We start from the raw sequence: 23935 nt of genomic DNA on the forward strand, positions 1-23935 counted from the left end.
TCTTGGCTGCTCACTCTGGCCCCTGATTCCAAGAAGGAGGGAAGATTATAAATGTAAATTGTTATGCAAATGGACCTACTATTTAGCTGACTAGGATTCCTGGCTCCCAGAGAAGTAACTTCATCAGCCATAGAAAACAGCCTGAGGCTGCTACTGCTCCTTTTTCTGCTTAAAAACTCTCTCAGAAAATCAATCCTAATGGAGTTGGAAAATGAAGATTAGGCTAAATATGAGAGATTTCCTTGCCAAATATCTCATGTTTCCTCAGGAATAGCAAAGTTCTTACTTATCAACTTAGAATATAGTCAGCCTCACCAGGGCTCTGTCCCCACTGACCAAACATAATGATTCCTGGAACCAGCGTCTTAACCATGTATGACACCTTTTTTTTTCCCCCTTCAAAGCAGATGTGATTGAGACATATATTGGCCTGTTTAGGCAAGTCCGAAAAGCTATACTGGTTTCAAGCTTCACTTTTTAAATCATGCTATTTGACTAAGTAAATGTACAGTATTCCTGCCTTTTATTAGAAAATGAAATCAGCATCTAACTCCAGACTACAGTTGGGACTGAAGAGAGTTCGGTACTGCTGCTCCCAGGAGATCCCCAGTAGACTGATTTCTATACACCTCTCCCCAAGGCCATTTTTACCTCCATTTTATAACAGGAGTATAATGTCAGTACCACAGACTTCATAAAATATTAGATGCCTAGATGCCACCGGGAACGTGCAGGGAACTTGCTCCTCCTAAGTATCTGAATAAGAAGACATAGGTGATCAGCACACAGGCAGAAACTTTGCCCTATCCCAAGCTTTGGATTCATAAGTTAGGAGAAATTTGGAACTCCCTTCCCCCTAAGTGTATCAGTTAGCTATCACCACATTAAAAAAAAATAATAATAATAAGATTCAATGGCTTAAAATAGCAGTCATTTATTTTTACTGATCTTACTTACTTCAGCTGAACTAAACTGAGTTTGGCTGGGGAGACTTGGCTGTTCTCCACATTTCTCTCAACCTCCTCTTGGGATCATCAGGCCAGTCGAGGCATGTTCTTCTACTGGTGATAGCAAAGGCACATGAGCACAAGCAAAAACACACAGTCTCTTGAGGTTTAGGTTTGGAACTGGTATACCAGCACATCTGCCTCATTTCCTTTATTGTGGTAAAATATTCATAACATAAAATTGACTATTTTAAACATTTTTAAGTGTTCAGTGGCATTAATTACATTCACATCATTGTGCAACCATCATGCTTTCCATCTCCAGAACTTTTTCATCATCTCAAACTGAAACTCTGTACCCATTAAAAAACAATTCCCGGGGCGCCTGGGTGGCGCAGTCGGTTAAGCGTCCGACTTCAGCCAGGTCACGATCTCACGGTCCGTGAGTTCGAGCCCCGCGTCGGGCTCTGGGCTGATGGCTCAGAGCCTGGAGCCTGTTTCCGATTCTGTGTCTCCCTCTCTCTCTGCCCCTCCCCCGTTCATGCTCTGTCTCTCTCTGTCCCAAAAATAAATAAACGTTGAAAAAAAAAAAATTAAAAAAAAAAAACAAAAAACAATTCCCTATGCTCCCCTTCCTCTAGCCCCTGGCAATCACTATTCTAATTTCTGCTTCCATGAATTTGACTACACTAGGTGCCTCACATAAGTGGAATCATAGAATATTTGTCCTTTTGTGTCTGGCTTCTTTCATTAATGTGTTCATGGTTCATCCAGGTTGTCACACATGTCAGAATTTCTTTCCTTTTTAAGGCTGAATAATATTCTATCATACATACATGTCATACTTCATTCATCTACTCATCCATTGATGGACATTTGTGATGCTTTCACCTTTTGGCTATTGTGAATAATGCCGCTATAAACATTAGTGTACAAATAGCTATTCAAGTCCTGGTTTTCTATTCCTTTGGTTATATATATCCAGAAGTGGAATTTCTGGAGCATATGGTTAATTCTACATTTAATTTTTTGAGGAACCTCCATACTATGTCCCACAGTGGCTGCATCAGTTTACATTCCCACCAGAAATACACAAGGATTCTACTTTCCCCACATCTTCCTCAACACTGGTATTTCCTTTTTTTTTTTTTTTTTTTAATAACGATCCTACTGGATGTGATGTGTAGCTCATTGTGGTTTTGATTTGCATTCTGTAACAATTAGTGATATTGAGCATCTGTTCATGTGCTTATTGGCCATTTTAAAATCTTTGGAGAAATGTCTATTTAGGTCTTTTGCCCATATTTTTTTTTTTTTTTTTAGTTTGACTGTTTATATTGTTGAGTTGTAGGAATTCTTTATATATTCTGGACATTAATCCCTTATCAAATCCACGATTTGCAAATATTTTCTCCCATTCTGTGGGTCGCCTATTCACTCTGGTGACAGTGTCCTTTAACACACAAAAACTTTCAATTTTAATGATGTCCAGTTTATTTTTTTCTTTTGTTAACTGTGTAGTATCATATCCAAGAAATCATTGCCAAATGCCATATCATGAGACTCTTGCCTGTGTTTTAAGAGTTTTATACCTTTAAGTTAATTTTTTATATGGTATAAAGTTTTGCAAGTGGATGTCTTGTTTTCCCAGCACCATGAAATGGTCCTGGCATCCATGTTGGAAATCATTTGACCACGTAAGCAAGAGTTTATTTTAGGACTCTCTATTTTGTTCTGTTGGTCTATAATGTACATCTTTTTTACCAGTACTATACCGTTTCAATTACTGTAGCTTTCTACTAAGTTTTGAAATCAGGAAGTGTGAAAACCCCAAGTTTGTTCTTCTTTTTCAAGATCGTCTTGGCTATTCAGTATCTGTTGAGATTCCATATAAACTTTAGGATGGATTTTTATATCTGTGCAAAAAAAAAAAAAAAAGAAAAGTCACTGAGATGTTGATAGGGATTGCACTGAATCTGTAGTTCACTTGGGGTTATTGACATCTTCACAATATTAAGTTTTCTAACCATGAACATAGCATCCTATTTATGTTTTAATTTTTTAGCAACATTTTGTTGTTTTCAGTGTACATGTTTTTCATCTCCTTGGTCAAATTTATTCTTAAGTATTTTATTCTTTTTGATATTATAAGTGGAATTGTTTTCTTAATTTCCCTTTCATATTGTTCATTGTTAGTGTAACATCTGACTCATTTTATTGGCCAAAGTAGTCACATAGCCAAACCCCAAATCAGGAGGTGGGGAAGTACATGTAACCCACCCATCATGAAAGGCCACTGCAAAGTTACATGGCAAAGTGAGTCAATACAGGGAGGAATGAAGAACTGGGTTCTGTAACAGTGGTATCCCATCCTGAACTTCATACAGTCAATTACAGCGTTATTTTTCCAGGGCCCTTTTTCAAAGTGTGTGTGTATATGTATATATGTATATATGTATATATGTATATATGTATATGTGTATATATGTATATGTGTATATATGTATATATGTATATATGAAATTAGGGCATTAGGAGACAAAAGGAATGAGCAGACAAAGCAAAGAGATAACAGGGAGGCTAAGTAATTTGCTGGTGTGCAGCTATACAAGTGTCAGATAGAAAGGAAAGAACACAAGGCAAGGAATCAGAAAGGCTGCCACTTAATCGTGGGAAAGTATCTTAACATCGTTGGGCCTCAGTTTCCTCCTCTGGCATGTAGGCTGGATCATCTCTAAGGACCTTCCCTGTGTTAGCTCTGCCTCCTAGTATAAATTCTAATAGTGTTGACCCTGGAATAGAAAAGAAGACAACATTGGAAAATTCCTTCTCTTACAGATCCCTAGGTGGCCATTGCAGGTGGCCATTCTCTTGTCTCACAGATCTCATCATTTTCTGCCTTACATCTCAGTTTCATTAGTGTGCTTTGTTTCTTATTCAATACCAGCTAGGATCTCCTTGCAAGAAGAAAGATAACCATCACTGCCTTATCTATCCCCAGAACAGTAGGCGCAAAATCGTTACTTCTGTAACTAAATTGAGGGAAAACTGCCAGTATCTTTAATTTTGACTGGTTTACCATGTGTTTTGAGCTTCTAAATAAATTTTCTGTGGAAGCTAAGTTGTTGAGGACACAACAGCAAATTCAGCGAGTACTCTGAATTTAAAGAAAATTAGGTTTTTCTCACAGCAGCAATCAGTTTACTTTAATAATTCTATGCTACAAAATCTTGAGTAGACATAATATCTAAGCTTAATATTTTGGAATTTTAATGTATCAAAGTATGTTTAATGACTATGTAGATAATTAGAATATCATACATGTCCAAATGCAGGCTTGGTAAGAGCTGTTAGAAGGCCAAGGTTCTTGACTGATAGAAAAATGAAATTGGTGTTTACTATTGCTTTCCTAGAGTCTGTTAAAACATTTTGGCTTGAAAATCACATAAAGAGTAAAATGGTAGCAGATACTAGACTTTTACCAATTAAATTGATTACTGTTACTATGTAGCATCTTTTCCAACTCACTACATTTGAAGAAGTGATTTCTTCCAGTAGAAAATCAGTGTAGGAACTAATTAACTTGAAAATTTTTTCAATGAGTGAATATTAACTGCTTCATTTTTTAAAGGTTAATTACAAGGACATAGAAATAAGCAGTTTGTATTCTCTGAGAATTTTTACTTAATTGAATGAATAATAGTCACCTTCCCAGAATTCCAGAGAATAAAAACATCTATTTGCTTGGAAATAGCAAGCAAAAGAAAAATGCCACTGGTAAGGGGGCTACACTGCATGTATGGCTTCTAGAGCCACAGAGACACTAAAAGAACTTGTCAGGAATATGTCCCTCTTGGCTTTATTAATGGCTTCTCTCTCTTCTCTTCTCCTTCTAGGCTGTCCCATCAAAGGTCATCCTACCCCAAATATCACCTGGTTCCATGGTGGTCAGCCAGTTGCCACTGTCCCAGGACTGACACATCATATATTGGCAGCTGGACAGATTCTCCAGGTTGCAAATCTTAGTGGCGGGTCCCAAGGGGAATTCAGCTGCCTTGCACAGAATGAGGCAGGAATGCTTGTGCAAAAAGCCTCTTTGGTGATCCAAGGTAAGAAACCCTTCAGGCTTTGGGTGCTGGGCTTATTGTTTGAACAAGAAAGTTGACCTGAGAATCTAATTATCTAATAGAACTAAATTATTTCTGATCTCCAGTGGTTCCTAGAGCATGAAAGTCAAAGCTGAATCATGTTTCCATACAATGAGGCCCTTCAGAAGAGCCACCAGGCTCCGTCCCAGCAGAATCTGGAAAAGTCAGTGCTGCTTTCATAAATGGGCCCTTCTGCCTCACAATGTTGGTGCTGCCGTGGACCAAAGAAACACCATGATATATCAGAGTCAAAAAAAAAAAAAGTTTCATTTATGCTTGTTTAGTAAGAAACACACACAGACACACACACGTGTGCATGCAAACACACATGTGCAAGTTTTCTCTGTAGGTTTTGTTTAAAAATAACCTCTTGATCAGAACTGCTTGGTTATTGCCTCCTCTCCTGGAGATTCAAGCCAGTGCCAGTACCTGCTTATCGTCCGAAAGAGTCTTAAACTGCAGTCACGTGCTAAGTGTTTTGCAGGCACCTTTCTTGTGGCCCCATCAAAGACAGACTGGATGGCTCATGCATTAATCTTCCAGGAACACAGGCGGGTCAGAAAGCCCTTGGGAGGGGCTTGGCTTTAGCTGCACCAAGAAAGCGTTGTGAATGAGCCCAAAACAGTGAGAAATAAACCCAAAGTGGGCCATGTTAAATAGAAAGTAAGTGAGGCTTTCAAGTTTCCCGTAGGCTAGTTCTAACCTGTGGCCTGTGTGTGATTATTTTAAGGGAAAGCAAAATTCTTTTGCATGCATTCTAAAATGGAGTATTCTGTGGGAAGGGACAGAATTTTGTGCCAGTGTAGCACATGAGGAGGGAGATTTTTCTGAGCAAATGGGTTTTCCCCTTAAACATCCTCCCCTGCCATTTGGCTTTCAAGACAGGAAAGTAAATGTTCCATTTTCTTGCCAACCAGCCATTCTCTGCTGAAAACCAGAAGCCAGTGCCTATCTGCAAGATTTGTAATATACGACCTTGCAAATAAGCACTCCCAATTTACCAGCCCGCAGTTATTTTTAACAGCTTTCCTACCAGTGAGTCCCAGACCCCCAAAAAGAAAATCCAAAGAAATTGAATTTCTCCCTTACGTCATTGTCTCATGTCCAGACTACTCTCTGGAAAAAAACTCTCTGGGTTTTTTTTCATTTAGTAACATCTACAAAGTCCAACACAAATGTGCACGTATAAATATGAGTGTTAGTTATTTGTGATATTTTTATATCTCTTTGTTGAAAAATAAAGTCACTTTCTGCTGAACCACTAGGAAGAAAAAGCACTTTGGAAGTGTGCTTAAAAATATTAAGGACCAGAGGCACTGATTCTAAATACTCTTTGGGCGCCAGGTGCTGGGCTAGGCCCTTTCCCTTCATTATATCTGGTGCTCACAATAACTTCACAGGGTAGAGGCTTTGTACTCCCTTTACGGATAAGCCAACTGAGTCTCCTGGAGATGATGCCACTTGCCTGCATAAGTTGGGAATGGAGCCCACTGACAGAGCCTCATTCATAACAATTCGTGCCCACAGAGCATGGGCAATAATGCAGTCTTCTTTTCACCTCTGATCCTCCTCCTGTGACAGATTACTGGTGGTCCGTGGACAGACTGGCAACCTGCTCAGCCTCCTGCGGTAACAGGGGCGTTCAGCAACCCCGCCTGAGGTGCCTCCTGAACAGCACAGAGGTCAACCCCACCCACTGTGCAGGGAAGGTGCGCCCTGCCGTGCAGCCCATTGCATGCAATCGGAGAGACTGCCCTTCTCGGTGAGTGTGGCAGATACTGGCTCGGGGCTCCCCAACCCCAAGGCTGGGCCCTGTCTTCTAGCCAACTTGGTGGCTAGCCTTTGTCCAGCACTGCACAGGGAGACACACGGAGTGCCGGCAAGGGGGCCTGCCATCCAAGACACTGTTCTTTTCTCTAGGTACAGACTTGTCAGGCCTCTCCACTGTGCAGAAGATATCCCTCAGGATGGGCCTCCTCCCTCGGCAGTTTATTCCCTTACCACTCGGCCAGCTAAGGGCTATCTGGTTGTCCCAAGTGCCCGAGAGGATCTGTTCAGAGAACAGGAGCATCCCAGGCCCTAGCAAGAGCTAGCTTGCATCCTGCATTAAGAAACGGGCTCTCCAGTTTGTTTGTAAGAGGAGAAATGTGTTTGCAGTTGAGGTGCTGAGGAGATAGGAATTACTGACCTCAACCCTAGCCCCTCCCCTGTCTTCTAACTTCAAAAACTGTGCTAATCAGTACTCCAGTTTAGGTGAGGAAATCTTACCCTAGCCTTGTCTTTGAAGGGTTGCATCCTGCTGAAGTCACAATAAATCTTCATTTTCTATAGTCGCCTCACTGTTGGATATACATTCTCAGCATCTTGTCTCAGAATGACACCCACCCTCTCTGCCTCTTACAGCTTAGAGAAGCTGTGAGTCGCACAGAGCACCCTACCCCCAGTTTGCAGGCAGTAGTTAAAGGGATAATGGATGGGTTTAGAGTTGGCACCAGCATGGCACCCCAAGCCTGGGGGGACTTGGCTGGGCCTTGCAGTGGCCCTTTAGCACCTATCTGTGGGACTTTCATATACTACTTAGGCAACCGCTTTGTGTTTTGCCAGCTGAGTCATAAGGAGCAGCTGAAACCAGGAGAGACTCAATGAAATATGAAACACGCTCATTAATATCAGCAGTTTGACTTGCTGACGGGAAGGTTTCCATGGGAATGATTAATGTCCTTTTATACCCTTCCTGAACTGTAACATAGCCGTCCCTCTCCTTTCTCAAACCCCCCATCCCAGCTCCTGAAAAATTGCTGAAATGTATATTTGGAAATAAAAGTTGATTGAAATGCAGGCCTGACATTCACCGGGGATGTAAGAGGCTGGAAGACTGCCCTCGCCAAGCTATTTGAAATGAAGACGACGTCTTGGACATGCCAAGGACTTTTTGATTTGCTGTGGTGATGGTCAGAATCAATCAGCCTCATTTACTTCTGCAAATGAAATAATGGCCATGTCTGCTTGGGTTTCAGTGCCCCCAGGAGCTTTAAAACACCTCGTGCCTGCTTCCTAAGTGGCTCTGCTCCTGTGGGTTGGAAATCTGCATTCAGTCATCTCTCTCCAGGGCAAATGGAGCAGGGAAGTTCCACCAAACTAAATAAGTCACAGATCCAGATTCAAGAGGAATGTGCTCCCTGTCTCTGCTACTTGCCTCTCCTGAGAGCCAGATGTGGCGCCACTGGAGTAGGAAGTGGCCACAGGCTTACCTTTGACTAGTTTCCCTGCCAGGCCTCTCAGGCACTTCAGTAGCCTTCTTTGAACACAAACAAGTATCGCCGTGGTTGTCTTTGAATAGGGCTGGGAGGTCCTGCTTTGACCCAGGTAGCTAGTCAGCCATTTCATTTAGATAAACTTTTTCTCCGGCAATAAAACCAAAGAATGTTTTGGTGGGTGGGTGGGAGGGTGGGTGGGTATTTGATTGGTTATTCCCTAGATTGAATAAAATGGCTGGAAAGCACCAGGTCTTTTCTCACTATTTTCCCCCAAACTGTGCCTCCTTCCCCTTCTCTTTGAGAACTAACAGTGCAAACATGCACAGAGAGCCCCTGCAGGTTTATATATGGACCGAGGATTTCAGAGTGTTTACTGGATTACAGCTTGGCTTGATGAGAAAGGCCGTTTGCACAGTCTCAGTCAATCTCACCTCTAAGGATCCCAATTGTAGTTGGAAGAGAACATTCTGAGAGGAACTACATTTGCCACGTGCAGCCCTCGAAGAGGTGTAAGACCTATAGACTGTGACCCACGGAGGGGAGAGGTGGGAGACTGCTCCAGAAAGCTAGAATAAATTTTGCATGTTTCTCAGGGATTAAACAAAATCCAGTGGCATGTGGGTTAAGGCAAGGGAGAAAATACAGTGAGTACCAGCAGATAAAGTGTCGACTTCAGTGAGAGCCAGATTACTGCCTGGGTCAGGAAGTGGCACAGTTTGGGTCTGACTTCCCTAGGAAACCGGCCCTCTTCTGTCACATACTTGGATGGCTTTAGGAAGTACCAGAACTCCAGTGCAGTGTAACTACCTAAAGGACTGTCTGCTCAGAGAGTTCTACCTGCAGGCTCACGGCTTTTGGGACCAGGGTCAGGCTGAGACCACTGATCTTCAGACTACTCTTTCAAGATGCTTTGTAGTCAGTTTCCAAAGATTATTTGTTTCCTGCGGCTACCATTACAAATTAACACAAACATGGTGGCTTAAAGGAAAAGACGTTTATTCTCTCATACTTTTGAAGGCCAGAAGTCCAAAATCAAGATGTCAGCAGAGGGGCACTCCTTGCAGCTTCCTCGAGCCTTGCAACTTCTGGTGGCTCCGGGCATCCTGTGACTTGTGGCCACATCACTCCGGCCTCTGCCTCTGCGGTCGCACGGTCTCCTCCTCTTCTCTAATTTCTGTCTTTCTCTTATAAGGACATTTGTGATGACAGTGAATGTAGGATAATCTCATCTCAAAGTCCTTAATTATACCTTTAAAGACCCTTTGTCCAAATATAGTAACATTTACAGGAATTTGATGTAGATTCTTTTGGGGGACCATTTTCAGTCTTCCATGTATACCTTGGAAAAGTACTAGTAGCTGTGTGATAAGAACAGAGGGATGTACAGGCTCTTTTTCTGAGAACATATGGCATCATTCCTCTGTCCAAGGCCTGACCCTCAGCAGCTGCCCTGATTCTTCTCCCTCTCCCCAGGTGGATGGTGACCTCCTGGTCTGCCTGTACTCGGAGCTGTGGGGGAGGTGTCCAGACCCGCCGGGTGACCTGCCAGAAGCTGAAAGCCTCTGGAATCTCCACTCCTGTGTCCAATGACATGTGTACCCAGCTTGCCAAACGGCCAGTAGACACCCAGGCCTGTAACCAACAGCTCTGCGTGGAGTGGGCCTTCTCCAGCTGGGGCCAGGTGAGAGGATTTCATTTGACAGATAAATCTAAAAGCATGGACGCTGCCAAAGTAGGAAGTAAAATGCAACCACTGCCACATTCTCTGTGATGTCAGACCTTTCACATCCCATCTGTCAATCAACTCACCTGCCCAGTATCCATCCTAAAGCTTAGAGTTTCTGCTCATTCTTGTCAGACACACCTCCCACAGCCATTACGGTTTTCCTATTGATTTCCTATTGATTGGTCTTCCTATTGAAGACCCCCCCCCCCCCCGAGGTCTTCCCTTTCTCAGGCCATCAGCGAACCCTCAGCACCCCTTTCTTCAGACTCATTTTCTGTAAGGCCACCTCTCCTCACTATCTGTGCTGAGGCTGATGATTTAAAACTCTGATGAGATCCATGTGGGGACTGCAGTCTTATTCTGGGCCAGGGGTTCTCAACTGGGATACACAGAATCACTGGAGAAACTTCTTTAAAAGACCAATGTCCAGGCTGCACCTCCCCGAGATTCTAAGTCAGTTGTTCAGAGGCGGGATCTGAGCATGGGCAAGTTTTAGAACCTCTGCAGGAGATTCTGGGGTGCAGCCATAGTAGAGAACCCCTATTCCAAGCCAAGAAGAGTTGAAGCCTAGGCTGGATCGCTTTGGAACCACCAACTCCCTTCTCAATTCTCAGCCAGAGGACAGCCAAGAAAGTCCTAGGTTAGCTTAACACACTGCAACAATGCAGGCTCATTGGACCCCAGGAGGGATGGGGCCTCTTCTAGATATAGGAAGGAACCACAGGACTCTCTCCATTTGGAGAGGGAATTTTATGTTTAGTCATGACTTTAAAAATCAACACGAACTGAAGATTCTCGGTGGGAAAGAACAAACCTGAGCAATGACAGACACTATGCCGTGATGGAAGCCACCCTGGAGGCACTGATAGTCACTTGGCCATTGTTCTCGCATCATTTCTGAATCAGGTAGGACTGAGCATTAGTCAGAAATTCCCACTATAATTAGAGGCCTAGGCTTTCCCCAGTGCAGATGCATAGGGTCTCTATTTAGCCAAAGTAGTTTTCCTACTCCTCTGACCCCTTCTCTGTTTTAGAATGTTGTTGGGGGGGGGGGGGGGCAGGGGACGAAAACAATCGAGTGTGGTGCCTGGGGGAAATAACATATTTGCATATGTTCTGTTCCTTTCAAAGTGTGTGTTCAAAACCTCCTGAGGACTTACTTAGCATCTAAAAGCTGCCTGCCTAGGCTGATAATCAGCTAGTACCCACCCCACTAACTATGTGGTAACAAGTATTGTTTGTCAGAGGCTGACACTATTGACAGGATAACCACTCTGATTGGTCAGGCATAGTTTGTGACTGGTTGGTATCTGAAACATGCCATTAAGCATGGCGTGCTAGAACACCCCAAAACCACCACAAGCCTCTTAATTCTTTGTGTAACTGTGTGAACTAATGTACCTGAACATCTTGGGCAGCTAGGAACTTGAAACTTGTTGGAACTGGCTCTCTGCACATTACTGCCTTCATGTTCCTCCATCCCCACCCCGAGGTGTGTTCTTTGGAAAACAATCACTTGGAATTTCCCATGAAGTTAATATATGCTGTAGCCATCTCTAACGAAGATCAAATGTTATTTGGAGGAAATCTGGCCATGCACTTGCATAAGCCATTCCTGTCCCAGGTGAGTCCTGGGATAATCTCAGCACTGGCCAATCAACACACTCGGCCTGAGTCTCCTTTTTGGCACCTTTACCAGCCCTCCCTTATTTCTAGTGACCTAATGTATGTGCTTCATAATTAAAGAGGCATGAGCTCCCTTTTGCTCTGATGCCTGGGGGATATCATCTTTCTCTTACCTGGAAAAGCCCACTTCTGCTAGCTTTCATTCAGCCCAAGGCTTACTGCTTCTAGGCCCTCCAGGCTCACTGGCAGTTTGTGAAATTACAATTGGGAACAGATCTGGCTACACACGGGGGAGATGTTTTGCATTGTATCACTGAGGTCACTGAAGAGGACATACATTGTGCACGTTGATCATTCTCAGTGATTACTTTTTCTAAAAGAGAGGAAAAAAAGGTCCTTCCCCCTTCCTTTCCCTCAAACACTCTCATCCCCTTCTTCTAAAACCTTGTAGGCAAGTAGATCTCAAGCTTTAATGTGAATCATTAAATCTTTAACCTGGATTTATTCTTAATGTGGATCTTGTTAAAAATGCAAATTCTGATATGACAGGTCTGGAAGTAGAGCTTTAGATAAAGAATTTTTTTCCTGAGGTATAATTGATGCATGTCATTATATTTTCAGGTGCACAACATATGATTTGATATTTGTATACATTGCAAAATAATCCCCACAATAAGTCTAACAACTGTCACCATACCTAATTAGAAAAAAAAATTCTTGTGATGGAGACTTTAAGATCAACTCTTAGCAACTTTCAAATATGCAATACAGTAGCATTAACTATAGTCACTATGCTGTACCTTACATCTGCATGCCATATTTATAACTGGAAGGCTGTACCTTTTGACAGCCTTCACATACTTCACCTATCCCCACCTCTGGCAATCAACAGTCTCTTTTCTGTACATCTTATGGCTGGGGGAGGTTTTATTTAGATTCCACATATGAAACCACACAGTATTTGTCTTTGTCTGTCTGCCTTAATTGACTTATGCCCTCAAGGCCTTTACATGTCATCACTAATGGCAAGATGTCATTCTTTTTTTGGATAAATAATATTCCTCTCTCTCTCTCTCTCTCTCTCTCTGTGTGTGTGTGTGTGTGTGTACACCATATTTTCTTTACCCATTCATCTACTGATGGACACTTATCGTTGTTTCCGTATCTTGGCTATTATAAATAATGCTTCAATGAGCATGGGGGTGCATATACCCTTCCAAGTTAGTGTTTTCATTTTTTAATAAATACCTAGACATAGAATTGCTGGTTGACATGGTATTTCTCTTTTTAATTTTTGAGGAACCTACATACTGGTGTTCATGGTAGTTGTACCAATTTACATTCTCACCAGCAATGCACAGTGGTTCCTTTTTCTCCACATCCTCACCAACCCTTGTTATTTCTTGCCTTTTTGATATTAGCTATTCTAACAGGTGTGAGGTCATATCTCATCGTGGTTTTGATTTGCAATTCACTGATGCCTGGTGATCTTGAGCACATTTCATGTTCCTGTTGGCCATCTGTATGTCTTCTTGTGGAAAACGTCTATTCAGATCCTCTGCCTTTTTTAAATTGGATTGTTTGATTTTCTGCTATTGAGTTGTAAAAGTGCTTTATGTATTTTGGATACTAACCCCTTATCAGATAAATGATATATTCTCCCACTCAGTAGGTTGCCTTTTTATTTTCTTAATGGTTTTCTTTGCTAATGTAGTCCCACTTATTTACTTCTGCTTATGTTGCCTTTGCTTTTCATGTCAGATTCAAAATATAATTGCTGGGGCTCCTGGGAGGCTTAGTCAGTTAAGCCTCTGACTTCAGCTCAGGTCATGATCTCATGGTTCGGGAGTTTGAGCCCCGCATCAGGCTCTGCGCTGACAGTACACAACCTGCCTGGGAGTCTCTGTCTCTCCCTCTCTCTGCCCCTACCCACTTGCTTGCTGGCTCTTTCCCAAAATAAACTTTTAAAACGTTTATTTATTATTTATTTTTTTCCCAAGAATGATGTTAAAGAGCTTATTGCCTGTGTTTTCTCCTAGGAGTTTTATAATTTCAGGACTTAGGTACAAGTCTTTAATCCACTTGTAGTGAAATTCTGTGTATGGTGCAAGAGTAGTCCAATTTCACTGTTCTCCACTTGGCTATCCAGTTTTCTCAGCACCATTTATTGAAGAGACTATCCTTTCTCCATTGTATATTCTTGGTTCCTTTGACATAAATTAATTGAGCATATATGCATGGATCTAATTCTGAGCTCTCTGTTCTGTTCCACTGACCTACATGTCTGGTTTTATGCCAAACTATATTGTTTTGATTACTATAGCTTTATAGTAGTTTGAAAATAGGGAGCATTATGCCTCCAGCTTGTGTTCTCTCAAGATTGCTTTGGCTATTTGGGGTCTTTTGTGGTTACATACAAATTTTAAGACTGTTTTTTTTCTGTGAAAATGCCATTGGAATTTTGACAAGGATTGCATTTAATCTGTAGATGGCTTTGAGTAGTATGAACATTTTAACTATATTGATTCATCCAATCCACAAACACAGAATATCTTTCTACTTGTGTCTTTTTCAATTTCTTTCATTAATGTCTTACAGTTTTTCAGTTTACAGGTCTTTAACACCTTGGGTAAATTTATTCCTAGATATTTTCTTTTTGATGCAATTGTAAATGGGATGATTTTAATTTCTCAGACAGTTTATTATTAGTCTAGAAATACAACAGACCTTTTGTACTGATTTTATATCCTACAACTTTACTGAATTGGTTTATTATTCTAACAGGTTTTTGATGCTCTTTAGGATTTTCTATATAAAATGTCATCTTCAAATATTAACAGTTTTACTTCTTTCCAACTTGGATGCCTTTTATTTCTTTCTCTTGGCTAATTGCAATGACTAGGACTTCCTATACTACATTGAATAAAAGTGGCAAAAGTGGGCATTTTTGTCTTGTTTCTGATCTTGGCGGAAAGGCTTTCAGCTTTTCACCATTGAGAATGATGTTTCCTATGGGCTTGTCATATAGGGCCTTTATTATGCTGAGATACATTCCCTCTGTACCCACTTTTTTTCTATTTTATTTTTTATTACTTAAGTATAGATGACATGCAATGTCATTTAGCTTCAGGTGTAGAACATAGTGATCCCACAATTCTATACATTACTCAGTGCTCAGCACAATAAATGCAGTCACCAGCTGTCACCATACATTATTACGATATTGCTGACTATATTCCTTTGTGAGGTACTTTTCATCTCTATGATTTATGTGTTTTATAACCGAAAGTTTGTACTTCTTAATGCCCTTCACCTATGTCACCCATCACCTCACTCACCTCCCCTCTGGCAACCAACAGTTTGTATTTAAGTGTCTCTGTATTTGTTTTCTAGATTCCACATGTAAGTGGAATCAAATAGCATCTATCTTTCTCTACCTCACTTATTTCACCTAGCATAATATCTTCTATGTCTGTCCATGTTGTTGCAAATGGCAAGATTTCACTGTTTTTTTACGGCTGAGTAATAACCCATTATCTGTCTGTCTGTCTGTCTATCTATCTGTCATTCATCTATCAGTGGACACTTGGGTTGATTCCATATCTTAGCTACTGTAAATAATTCTACAACAAATATAGAGGTGCATACTTCTTTTTGAATTAGAGTTTTCATGTTCTTCGGGTAAATACCCAATAGTGGAATTACTGGATTACGTGGCATTTGTTTTTAATTTTTTGATGTTCTCCTATACTGTTTTCTGCAATAGTTACACCAGTTTACATTCTCAGCAGCAGTGCACAAGGGCTCCCTTTCTCCACTTCTTTGCCAAAACTTGTTATTTCTTGTCTTTTTCATACTAGCTATTCTGACAGGTGTGAGGTGATATCTCATTGTTTTGATTTGATTTGCATTTACCTGATTAATGATGTTGAGCATCTTTTTGTGTGTCTTTGGGGCATCTGTATTTATTCTTTGGAAAAATGTCTATTCAGGTTCTCTGCCCATTTTTTCATTGGATTTTGTGTGTATGTGTTGAATTGCATAAGTTCTTTATATATGTTGGATATTAAACCCTTATTGGGTATGTTATTTACAAATAACTTCTCCCATTCACTAGGTTGCCTTTTTGTTTTGTTGATGGCTTTCTTAGCTGTGCAAAAGCTTTTTAATTTGGTATAATCTCAATAGTTTATTTTTGCTTTCCTTTCCCTTGACTAAGGATATGTATTCATAAATATATTCCTAAGGCTGATGCCCAAGAGATTACTGCCTACATTTTCTTTAAGGAGTTTTACAGTTTCAGGTCTCAAATTTATGTCTTTAAGCCATTTTGAGGTTATTTTTGTGTATGGTATAAAAAGTGGCCCAGTTTCATGCTTTTGCAAGTAGCAGTCCACTTTTTCCAGCACCATTTATTGAAAAGACCATATTTTCCCCCATCGTACATGCTTGCATTCCTTGTTGTAAATTGACCATGTAAGTGTGGGTTTATTCCTATCCTCTCTATCCTGTTCCATTAACCTCATGTCTATTTTTGTGCCAGTACTATACTGGTTTTTGATTGTTACGGCTTTGTAGCATATCTTGAAATCAGGGATTGTGATACCTCCAGCTTTGCTCTTATCTCTCAAGATTGCTTTGTATATTCAAGGTCTTTTGTGGTTCCATACAAATTTTAGGAATATTCTAGTTCTGTGAAAAATACTATTGATATTTGGGTAGGGATTATATTTAATCTGTAGATTGCTTTGGGTGGTATGAATATTTTAACAATATTCTTTAAATGTATGAGCATGGTATACCTTTCCATTTGTTCATGTCATCTTCAATTTCTTTCTTCAATGTCAGTTTCAGAGTAGAGGTCTTTCACTTCCTTGGTTAAATTTATTCTTACATATTTTTTGATGAAATTGTTTTCTTAATATTTCTTTCTGCTACTTTGTTATCAGTGTATAGAAATGCAACCAATTTCTGTGTATTAATTTTGTATCCTGCAACTTTAGTGAATTTATTTATTCTAAGAGTTTTTTGGTGGAGTCTTTAGGGTTTTCTATGTATAGTACTATATGTCATCTGTGAATAGTGACAGTTGTATTTCTTCACCAATTTTTATTCCTATTATTTCTTTTTATTTTCTGCTGCAGCTAGGATTTCCAGTACTAGGTTGAATAAAAGTGGTAGGATTGGACATCTCTGGCTTGTTTTTGATCTTAGAGGGAAACCTTTCAGTTTTTTACCATGGAGTATGATATTAAGCGTGGGTTTTTCTTATATTGTCTTTATTATGTTAAAGTATTCCCTGTAAACCCACTTTGTTCAGCATCTTTATCATGAACGGATGTTGTATTTTGCAAAATGTTTTTCCCGCATCTATTGAGATTATTGTACGGTTTTTATTCTTCCTCTTTTTAATGTGATATATCATATTGGTGCTTGGAAATACTGAACTCCCTTTGCATCTCTGGAATGAATCCCACTTGATTGTAGTGAGTGATCCTTTTTAATATAGTTTTAACTTTGGTTTGCTAATATTTTTGAGGATTTTTGCATCTATGATCCCCAGGAATGTTGGCCTATAGTTGTCTTTTTTTGTAATGTCTTTTGTCTGGTTTCAGTATCAGAGTAATGCTGGCCTAATGGAATATGAAAACTTTCCTTCCTCTTCTATTTTTTGGAGTAGTTTGAGAAGACCAGGTATTAACTGTTCTTAAAAAGTTTGGTAGAATTTGCCTGTGAAGACCTCTGGTCCTGGACTTTTTTCTGTTGGGAGTTTTTGATTACCAAATTCAATTTCATTACTAGTAATTGGTCTGTTCAAATTTTCTATTTCTTCCTGATTAAGTTTTGGAAAACTATGTTTTGGGGAATTTACCCATTTCTTCTAGTTATCCAATTTGTTGGCATCTAATTTTTCATATTATTCTCTTTATAATTCTTTATATTTCTGTGATATTGGTTATTTCTTTTTTGTTTCTAATTTTGAATCCTTTTATTAATGAGTCTAAGTAGAGATTTATCAATTTTATCTTTTCAAAAAAACCAGCTCTTGGTTTTCTTGATCTTTTCTATTTTTTTTTTTAGTCTCCACTTATTTCTATTTTAATCGTTATTATAGCTATACTTGTACTAGCTTTAGAAAAATAACAAAGCCCTGTTTCTTTAGGTATAAGGTTAGATTAAGACTTTTCTTATTTCTTATAACAGGCCTACATTGCTATCAACTTCCCTCTTAGAACTGCATTTACTGTGTTTTAAAGATTTTGGACAGTTTCCATTTCCGTTCACCTTTGTGTATTGTTTGATTTTCCTCTTTATATTCATTGACCTATTTAGTGTTTAGTAACATATTGGTTAGCCTTCTTGTATTTGTGTTTTTTTCCATTTTTTTATTGTAATTGGTTTCTAGTTTCATACCATTGTGGCTGGAAAAGATACATGATTTGATTTCAGTCTTATAAAATTTATTGGGACTTGTTTTGTGGCTTAGCATGATCTATCCTAGATAATGTTCCATGTGCACTTAAAAAGTATATGTTATTCTGTTTTTGAATGGAATGTTCTGTATGTCTGTTAGACCCATCTGGTCTAATGTAATTCAAAGCCATTGTTTCCTTGTTGATTTTCAGTCTGGATGATCTGTCCATTGATGTAAGTGGGGTGTTAAAGTCCCCTAATGTTATTGTATTACTGTCAATTTCTCCCTTAATGTCTGTTAATATTTGCTTTATACATTGAGGTGCTCCTATGTTGGGTACGTAGATATTTACCATGGTCATATCCTCTTCTCAAACTGATCCCTTTATCATTATGTTATACCCTTCTTTGTCTCTTGCCACACTCTGTTTTAAAGTCTATCTTGTCTGATATAAGTACTGTTACCCTAGGTTTTTGTGGTTTGGTTTTGTTTTGTTTCCATTTGCATGGATGATCTTTTTCCATTCCTTCACTTTCAGTCCATATATTTTTTGGTCTGAAGTGAGTCTCTTGTAGGCAGCGTATAGATTGTTCCTTTTTTAAAATCCGTTCAATTGCATTATGTCTTTTGATTGGAGCATCTAGTCCCTTTATATTTAGTTACTGATAGGTATATACTTATTGCTGTTTTGTTTTGTTCTTTTTGTTCCTTTCATCTTCTGCTGCTCTCTTTCCCTATAGTTTGATGGCTTTCTTCAGTATTATGCTTGGATTCCTTTCTCTTTATTTTTTGTATATACATTAGAGGTTTTTATTTTGTAGTTATCATTGAATCCATATGTAACATCTTAGGTGTATAGCAATCTAATTTGACGGACACTTATATGTTCAAACACATCCTAAAACCACTAAATTTTTTCTTCCCCTCCCTGTTTTATGTATATGATGTCATATTTTACATCTTTTTATGTTGTGCATCTCTTAACTAACTTCAGTAGGTATAACTGATTTTTACTACTTTTGTGTTTTAACCCCTCACTGGCTTTGTAAGTAATTAATCTACTACCTTTACTATATGGTCACTTTCACCAGTGAAGTTTTTTCCTAGCATGGCCTCTTCTTCCCACTTAAAAAATTCCCTTTAATATTTCTTCTAAGGCTGGTTTAGTGGTGATGAACTCTTTTAAAATTTGTCTGGAAAAACTCTCTCTCCTTCAATTCTGAGTAATAACCTTGCCAAGTATTCTTTGTGGTGGACTTTTTCCTTTCAGCACTTTGAATATATCATGCCACTTTCTTCAGGCCTGCAAAATTTCTGCTAAAAAATCAGCTGATAGCCTCATGAGATTTCCCTTGTATGTAACAGTTTACTTTTTTCTTGGTGCTTATAAGATTCTCTATCTTTAATCTTTGCCATTTTAATTATTGCATGTCTTGGTGTGAACCTCCTTAGGTTCATCTTGTTTAGGGATCTCTCTGCTTCCTAGATCTGGATGTCTAGGAAGTTTTCTGTCTACCCCCTCCTGGGATCTGTAACCTATTATCATTTTTTTTTTTAATTTTTGCTATTCAGCTTGGTTGTTTCCATTACCCTGTCTTTCAGATCTCTGAACAGTTCTTCTGCATCTTCTAATCTGATGATTCACTTTAGTGTATTCTTCATTTCAGTGAGTGGGGCTTTATTATATTTTCTGTCTCTTTGTTGAAATTCTTGCTGAATTAATCTCTTTTCTCAAGTCTAGTGAGTATCTTTACCACCAGTACTTTTGTGTTGTTGGGTTTTTTTTTGGGGGGAGGGGGGTGTTTTTTTGTTTTTGAGAGAGACAGAACATGAGCAGGGGAGGGGCAAGGGCAGAAGGAGAGAGAGTATCCCAAGCAAGCTCCATGCTCAGCTCAGCCTGATGCAGGGCTCAATCCCATGACTGTGAGTGAGATCATGACCTGAACTGAAGTCGAGTCAGCTGCTCAGCTGAGCCACCTAGGCTCCCATACCACCATTACTTTGAACTCCTTATCAGACATATTGCTTATGATGTTTCATTTAGCTTTTTGTCTGTGGTTTTGTCTTGTTCTTTCATTTAGGAACTGTTCCTCTGTCTCATTTTGTCTAACTCTGTTTATTTCTGTGTATTAGGTAGGTCTCCTGGTCTTGAGAGTAGTGGTTTTCTGTAAAAGAGGTACTGTGGTTCCCTATAGCACTATTCCCCAATGTAATCAGAACCAGTTACTCCAAGGATTCCCTTTGTGGGAGCTGCGTGCATCCTCTGGTTGTGGCTGAGCTGTGATTACTGTGGACACACTACTGGGTGACACTGGCCTGGAGGCCAGCCAGCTACAATGACCTGCTTTGCATAATGTGTATATACTGTGCAGGGTTAAGTTTGTTCAGAGGCCCAGCTACAGGCACTGTAGCCATGCTGATGGGTGGGGCTGTCTGAAATTAACCTCTACTACAGCTGCAGGCACACCAAAGGACAGAACTTTCTCTCTGTGCATAAACTATGGTACACCAGTGTAAAGGGATTATTCACCCCCTTCCCAGGTCACTTTTGAGTTGCACCAGTCCCTGACAGGGCTGCCTGCCAGGTGCAATGGGGCAGGAGCTACTTTGGAGAGATGCCTGTCTTGGCAGGTGGGTTGGTTGTACAGAAGAATGCTAGGGTGTGGCATGTAGTACCAGCAAGGTAAATGGAGTGTTAGCTGGATCCCCAAACATCCTTTTAGAAGATGGCAAGAAAAATGCTCACAAGCACTTTTGTTCCCAGAGAAATCTGCAAATCTCTGCCCTCCAGCATACATTCTAAGATTAGTCAATTAATCTCCTTCACATATACTTCAGGTGCTTTTCAAACTGCTGCTTCTGTGCTGTGTGTCAGGCTGTTATTTAGCATGCCATGCTGGCTCTTTAAAGGTGGGGACTCAGTTTCCTATCACCCTCCTGCCCTCCTGGAGCTAATCCCTGCTGATTTTCAAAGGCAGACTTTATGAGGACTCATCTTCCTAGTGCTGGTCCCCAGGGCCAGGATTGTCCAGTGTGGGGTTTGCTCCCCCTCATTTCTCCATGCCTGTGATGTCCCTCCCATTTGTGGTTAGTCACAATGGGGGTTTGGTTCCTGATGACCACCTTTCCTACCCTTTTTGATGTGCCCTTCTATGATTAGCTGTGGAAGCAGTCATCAGGTTGTTTTCAGAGTTATTTGCCTAAGTGTAGTTGTTATCTCAATGTGTCTGTAGGAGGAGGTGAGCTCAGGATCCTCCTACTCCACCATCTTCCAAATCAAGAGTAGATGTCCCTCCTAAATACCTTGTCAACAAGATACATATCAGGTCCTCACCATGTTGCAAATCTGGCCAGCCCCCTGGGAAGAGGCACTGCTACATTGCGACTCTGAGTAAGCAAGAAGAGTAGCCTCCACAAGAATTGATGACATAAGCCAAACTCCTTATGGATAAGCCTAGGACAAAGAGCCTCTGTCACCCAGATGTTTCTCCCGTCTGCCCACTTTGTTCAGAGTTTTTATCATAATGGAATGTTGAATTTTCTCAGATACATTGCATCTATTGAGATGATCCTATTATTTTAACCTTCCCATTGTTAATGTGTTGTATCACTTTGATTTTCAGATGTTGAACCACACTTATGCCCTTGGAGTAAATCCCAGTTGATGGCGGCACATGGTCTTTTCAATGTATTCTTGAATTTGGTTTGCTAATATATTGCTGAGGATTTTGGCATCTATGTTCACCAGAGATGTTGGCCTACAATTTTCTTTTCTTGTGTCCTTTTCTGGTGTTGGTAATGCTAATCTCATAAAATGAGTTTGAAAGTATTCCCTTCTCTTCTACTCTTAGGAGTTTCAAAAGGATTGTTATTAATTCTTCTTTGAATGTCTGGTAGAATTCACCAGTGAAGCTTTTTGGTCCTGGACTTTTGTTTGTTGGGAGGTTTTGATTACTCAATGTCCCTAGTAGTAATCAGTCTGTTCCAGTTTTCTCTTTTATCAATAATCAGTCTTGGTTTTTAGAAATTTCTTTCTTCTAGGTTGTCCAATTTGTTGGAGTACTATAATAATAGTCTTAGGGGGCAAGGGCACCTCAGTGGCTCAGGTCATGATCCCAGGGTCATCGGATCTAGTGGAGCCTGCTTGGGATTCTCTCTCTTTCTACCCTTCTCCCCTGCTCATGCTCTTTATCTTTAAAACAAAATTTTAAAAATAATAATAGTAGTCTATTATCCTTTATATTTTTGTGTTATCAATTGGGAAAATCTCCTATTTCATTTCTGACTTTGACAAACCTCTAGCTAGAGTCACCAAAAAACAGAGGACTCGGTTTTATTTTTTTCAAAGAACCAGCTTTTAGTTTCACTAACTTTTTCTATTATTTCTGTTCTGATCATTGTTATTTCCTTCTGCCTACTAACTTTGAGCTTTCTTTGTTCTTTGAGGTGTAAGTTAGGTTGAGATTTTTGTTTCTTGAGGTTGGCAAGCATTGCTATGAAATTTCCTCTTAGAACTGATTTTGCTGCATCCTTTAAGTTTTGGTATGTTGTATTTCCATCTGTCTCAAAATATTTATTCTCTTTTAATTTCTTCTTTGATGCATGGGTTGTTCAGTAGCATGTTGTTTAATCTTCACATATCTGTGAATTTTCTTATTACTATTTTCTAGTTTCATACCATTGTGGTCAGAAAAGGTGCTTTATATGATTGTAGCCTTATTAAAACTTATTTTGGCCTAATATATGATCTGTGCTGGAGAATGTTTCAGTGTACTTCAGAATAATGTATATACAGTTGCTTTTGAATGGAATGTTCTATATTTATATCTGCTAAGTCCATTTGGGATAACACGTTATTTAAGGTCAATGTTTCATTATTTATTTTCCGTCTGGATGATCTATCCATGAGTGTGAGTATTAAAGTCCCCTACTATCATTGGTGTCTATTTCTTCCTGTACATCTGTCAATATTTGCTTTATATATTTAGGTACTCCTATGTTGGATGCATAAGTATTTACAAATGGTCTATCTTCTTGTTGGATTGACCTCTTCATTAATAAAGAGACAAAGATTGCCATAACATAGTCTTTTTTTTTTAGGTCTATTTTGTCTGAAATAAGTGTAGCTACCCATGCCTTATTTTAATATCCAGTAATATGGATTACCTTTTCCATCCCTTAAGTGTGTGTCTTTACATCTGAAGAAATGGGCCTCATTTTTTTATCCAGTCACCCTAAGTCTTTTGATTAAAGCATTTATAATTAATTTACACTTAATATAATTATTGATAGCTATGTACTTACTGCTTTTTTTGTAGTTCCTGTTCCTTTCTTCTTCCCTTACTCTCTTCCTTTGTGGTTTGATGACTTTCTTTAGTGATAAGCTTAGATTCCTTTATCCTTATCTTTTGTGTATTCACGATAGGCTTTTGCTTTGTAGTTACTGTGAGGTGTACCTACAATAACTTATATCTATAACAATCTATTTTAATTGACATCAACAAATTTGATTCCATTCTAAAGCTCTCCGTTTTTACTCTGTCCCCATTTTGTTTTTGATGTGACATTTTACATCTTTTTATCTTGTGATCCCTTAACTAATTATTGCATTTAGAGTTGTTTTTACTACTTTTGTCTTTTACCCTTCATTCTAGGTTTATAAGTGTTAGTCATTACCTTTTCTATATATTTACCTTTACCAGTGAGTTTATACTTTAGGGGCACCTGGGTGGCTAAGTCAGTTAAGAGTCCAACACTTGGTTTGGGCTCAGGTTATGATCTCTTGGTTTGTGGGATCGAGCCCTGCTATCAGCATG

At 39.6% G+C, this 23935-nt stretch overlaps 1 protein-coding gene and 1 long non-coding RNA gene across 6 annotated transcripts in view; one reads left to right on the forward strand and one right to left on the reverse strand.

Moving 5' to 3' along the window:
* The window catches only part of ADAMTSL1 (ADAMTS like 1), an 885884-nt gene that overhangs the window by 846747 nt on the left and 15202 nt on the right, over positions 1-23935 (forward strand). For 4 of the 5 annotated variants that reach the window (XM_086685374.1, XM_086685375.1, XM_086685376.1 and 1 more), the window contains 3 exons: positions 4844-5056; positions 6677-6857; positions 9826-10033. In XM_086685374.1, coding sequence (XP_086541500.1) covers positions 4844-5056; positions 6677-6857; positions 9826-10033 — 602 coding nt within the window. Of the gene's footprint in view, positions 1-4843; positions 5057-5160; positions 5259-6676; positions 6858-9825; positions 10034-23935 lie in introns of those variants that run through there. The other variant, XR_015243567.1, reaches the window with a different exon arrangement.
* Positions 9332-23935, reverse strand: part of LOC147574832 (uncharacterized) — a 32814-nt gene continuing 18210 nt past the window's right edge. The window contains exon 3 of the long non-coding RNA XR_015243569.1: positions 9332-9536. This is a non-coding gene — a long non-coding RNA (uncharacterized LOC147574832). The remainder of the gene's footprint in view (positions 9537-23935) is intronic.

Source organism: Puma concolor, chromosome D4, assembly GCF_028749965.1.
Source record: "Puma concolor isolate L17-30 chromosome D4, mPumCon1.1.hap2, whole genome shotgun sequence".
NCBI classification, from domain to species: domain Eukaryota; kingdom Metazoa; phylum Chordata; class Mammalia; order Carnivora; family Felidae; genus Puma; species Puma concolor.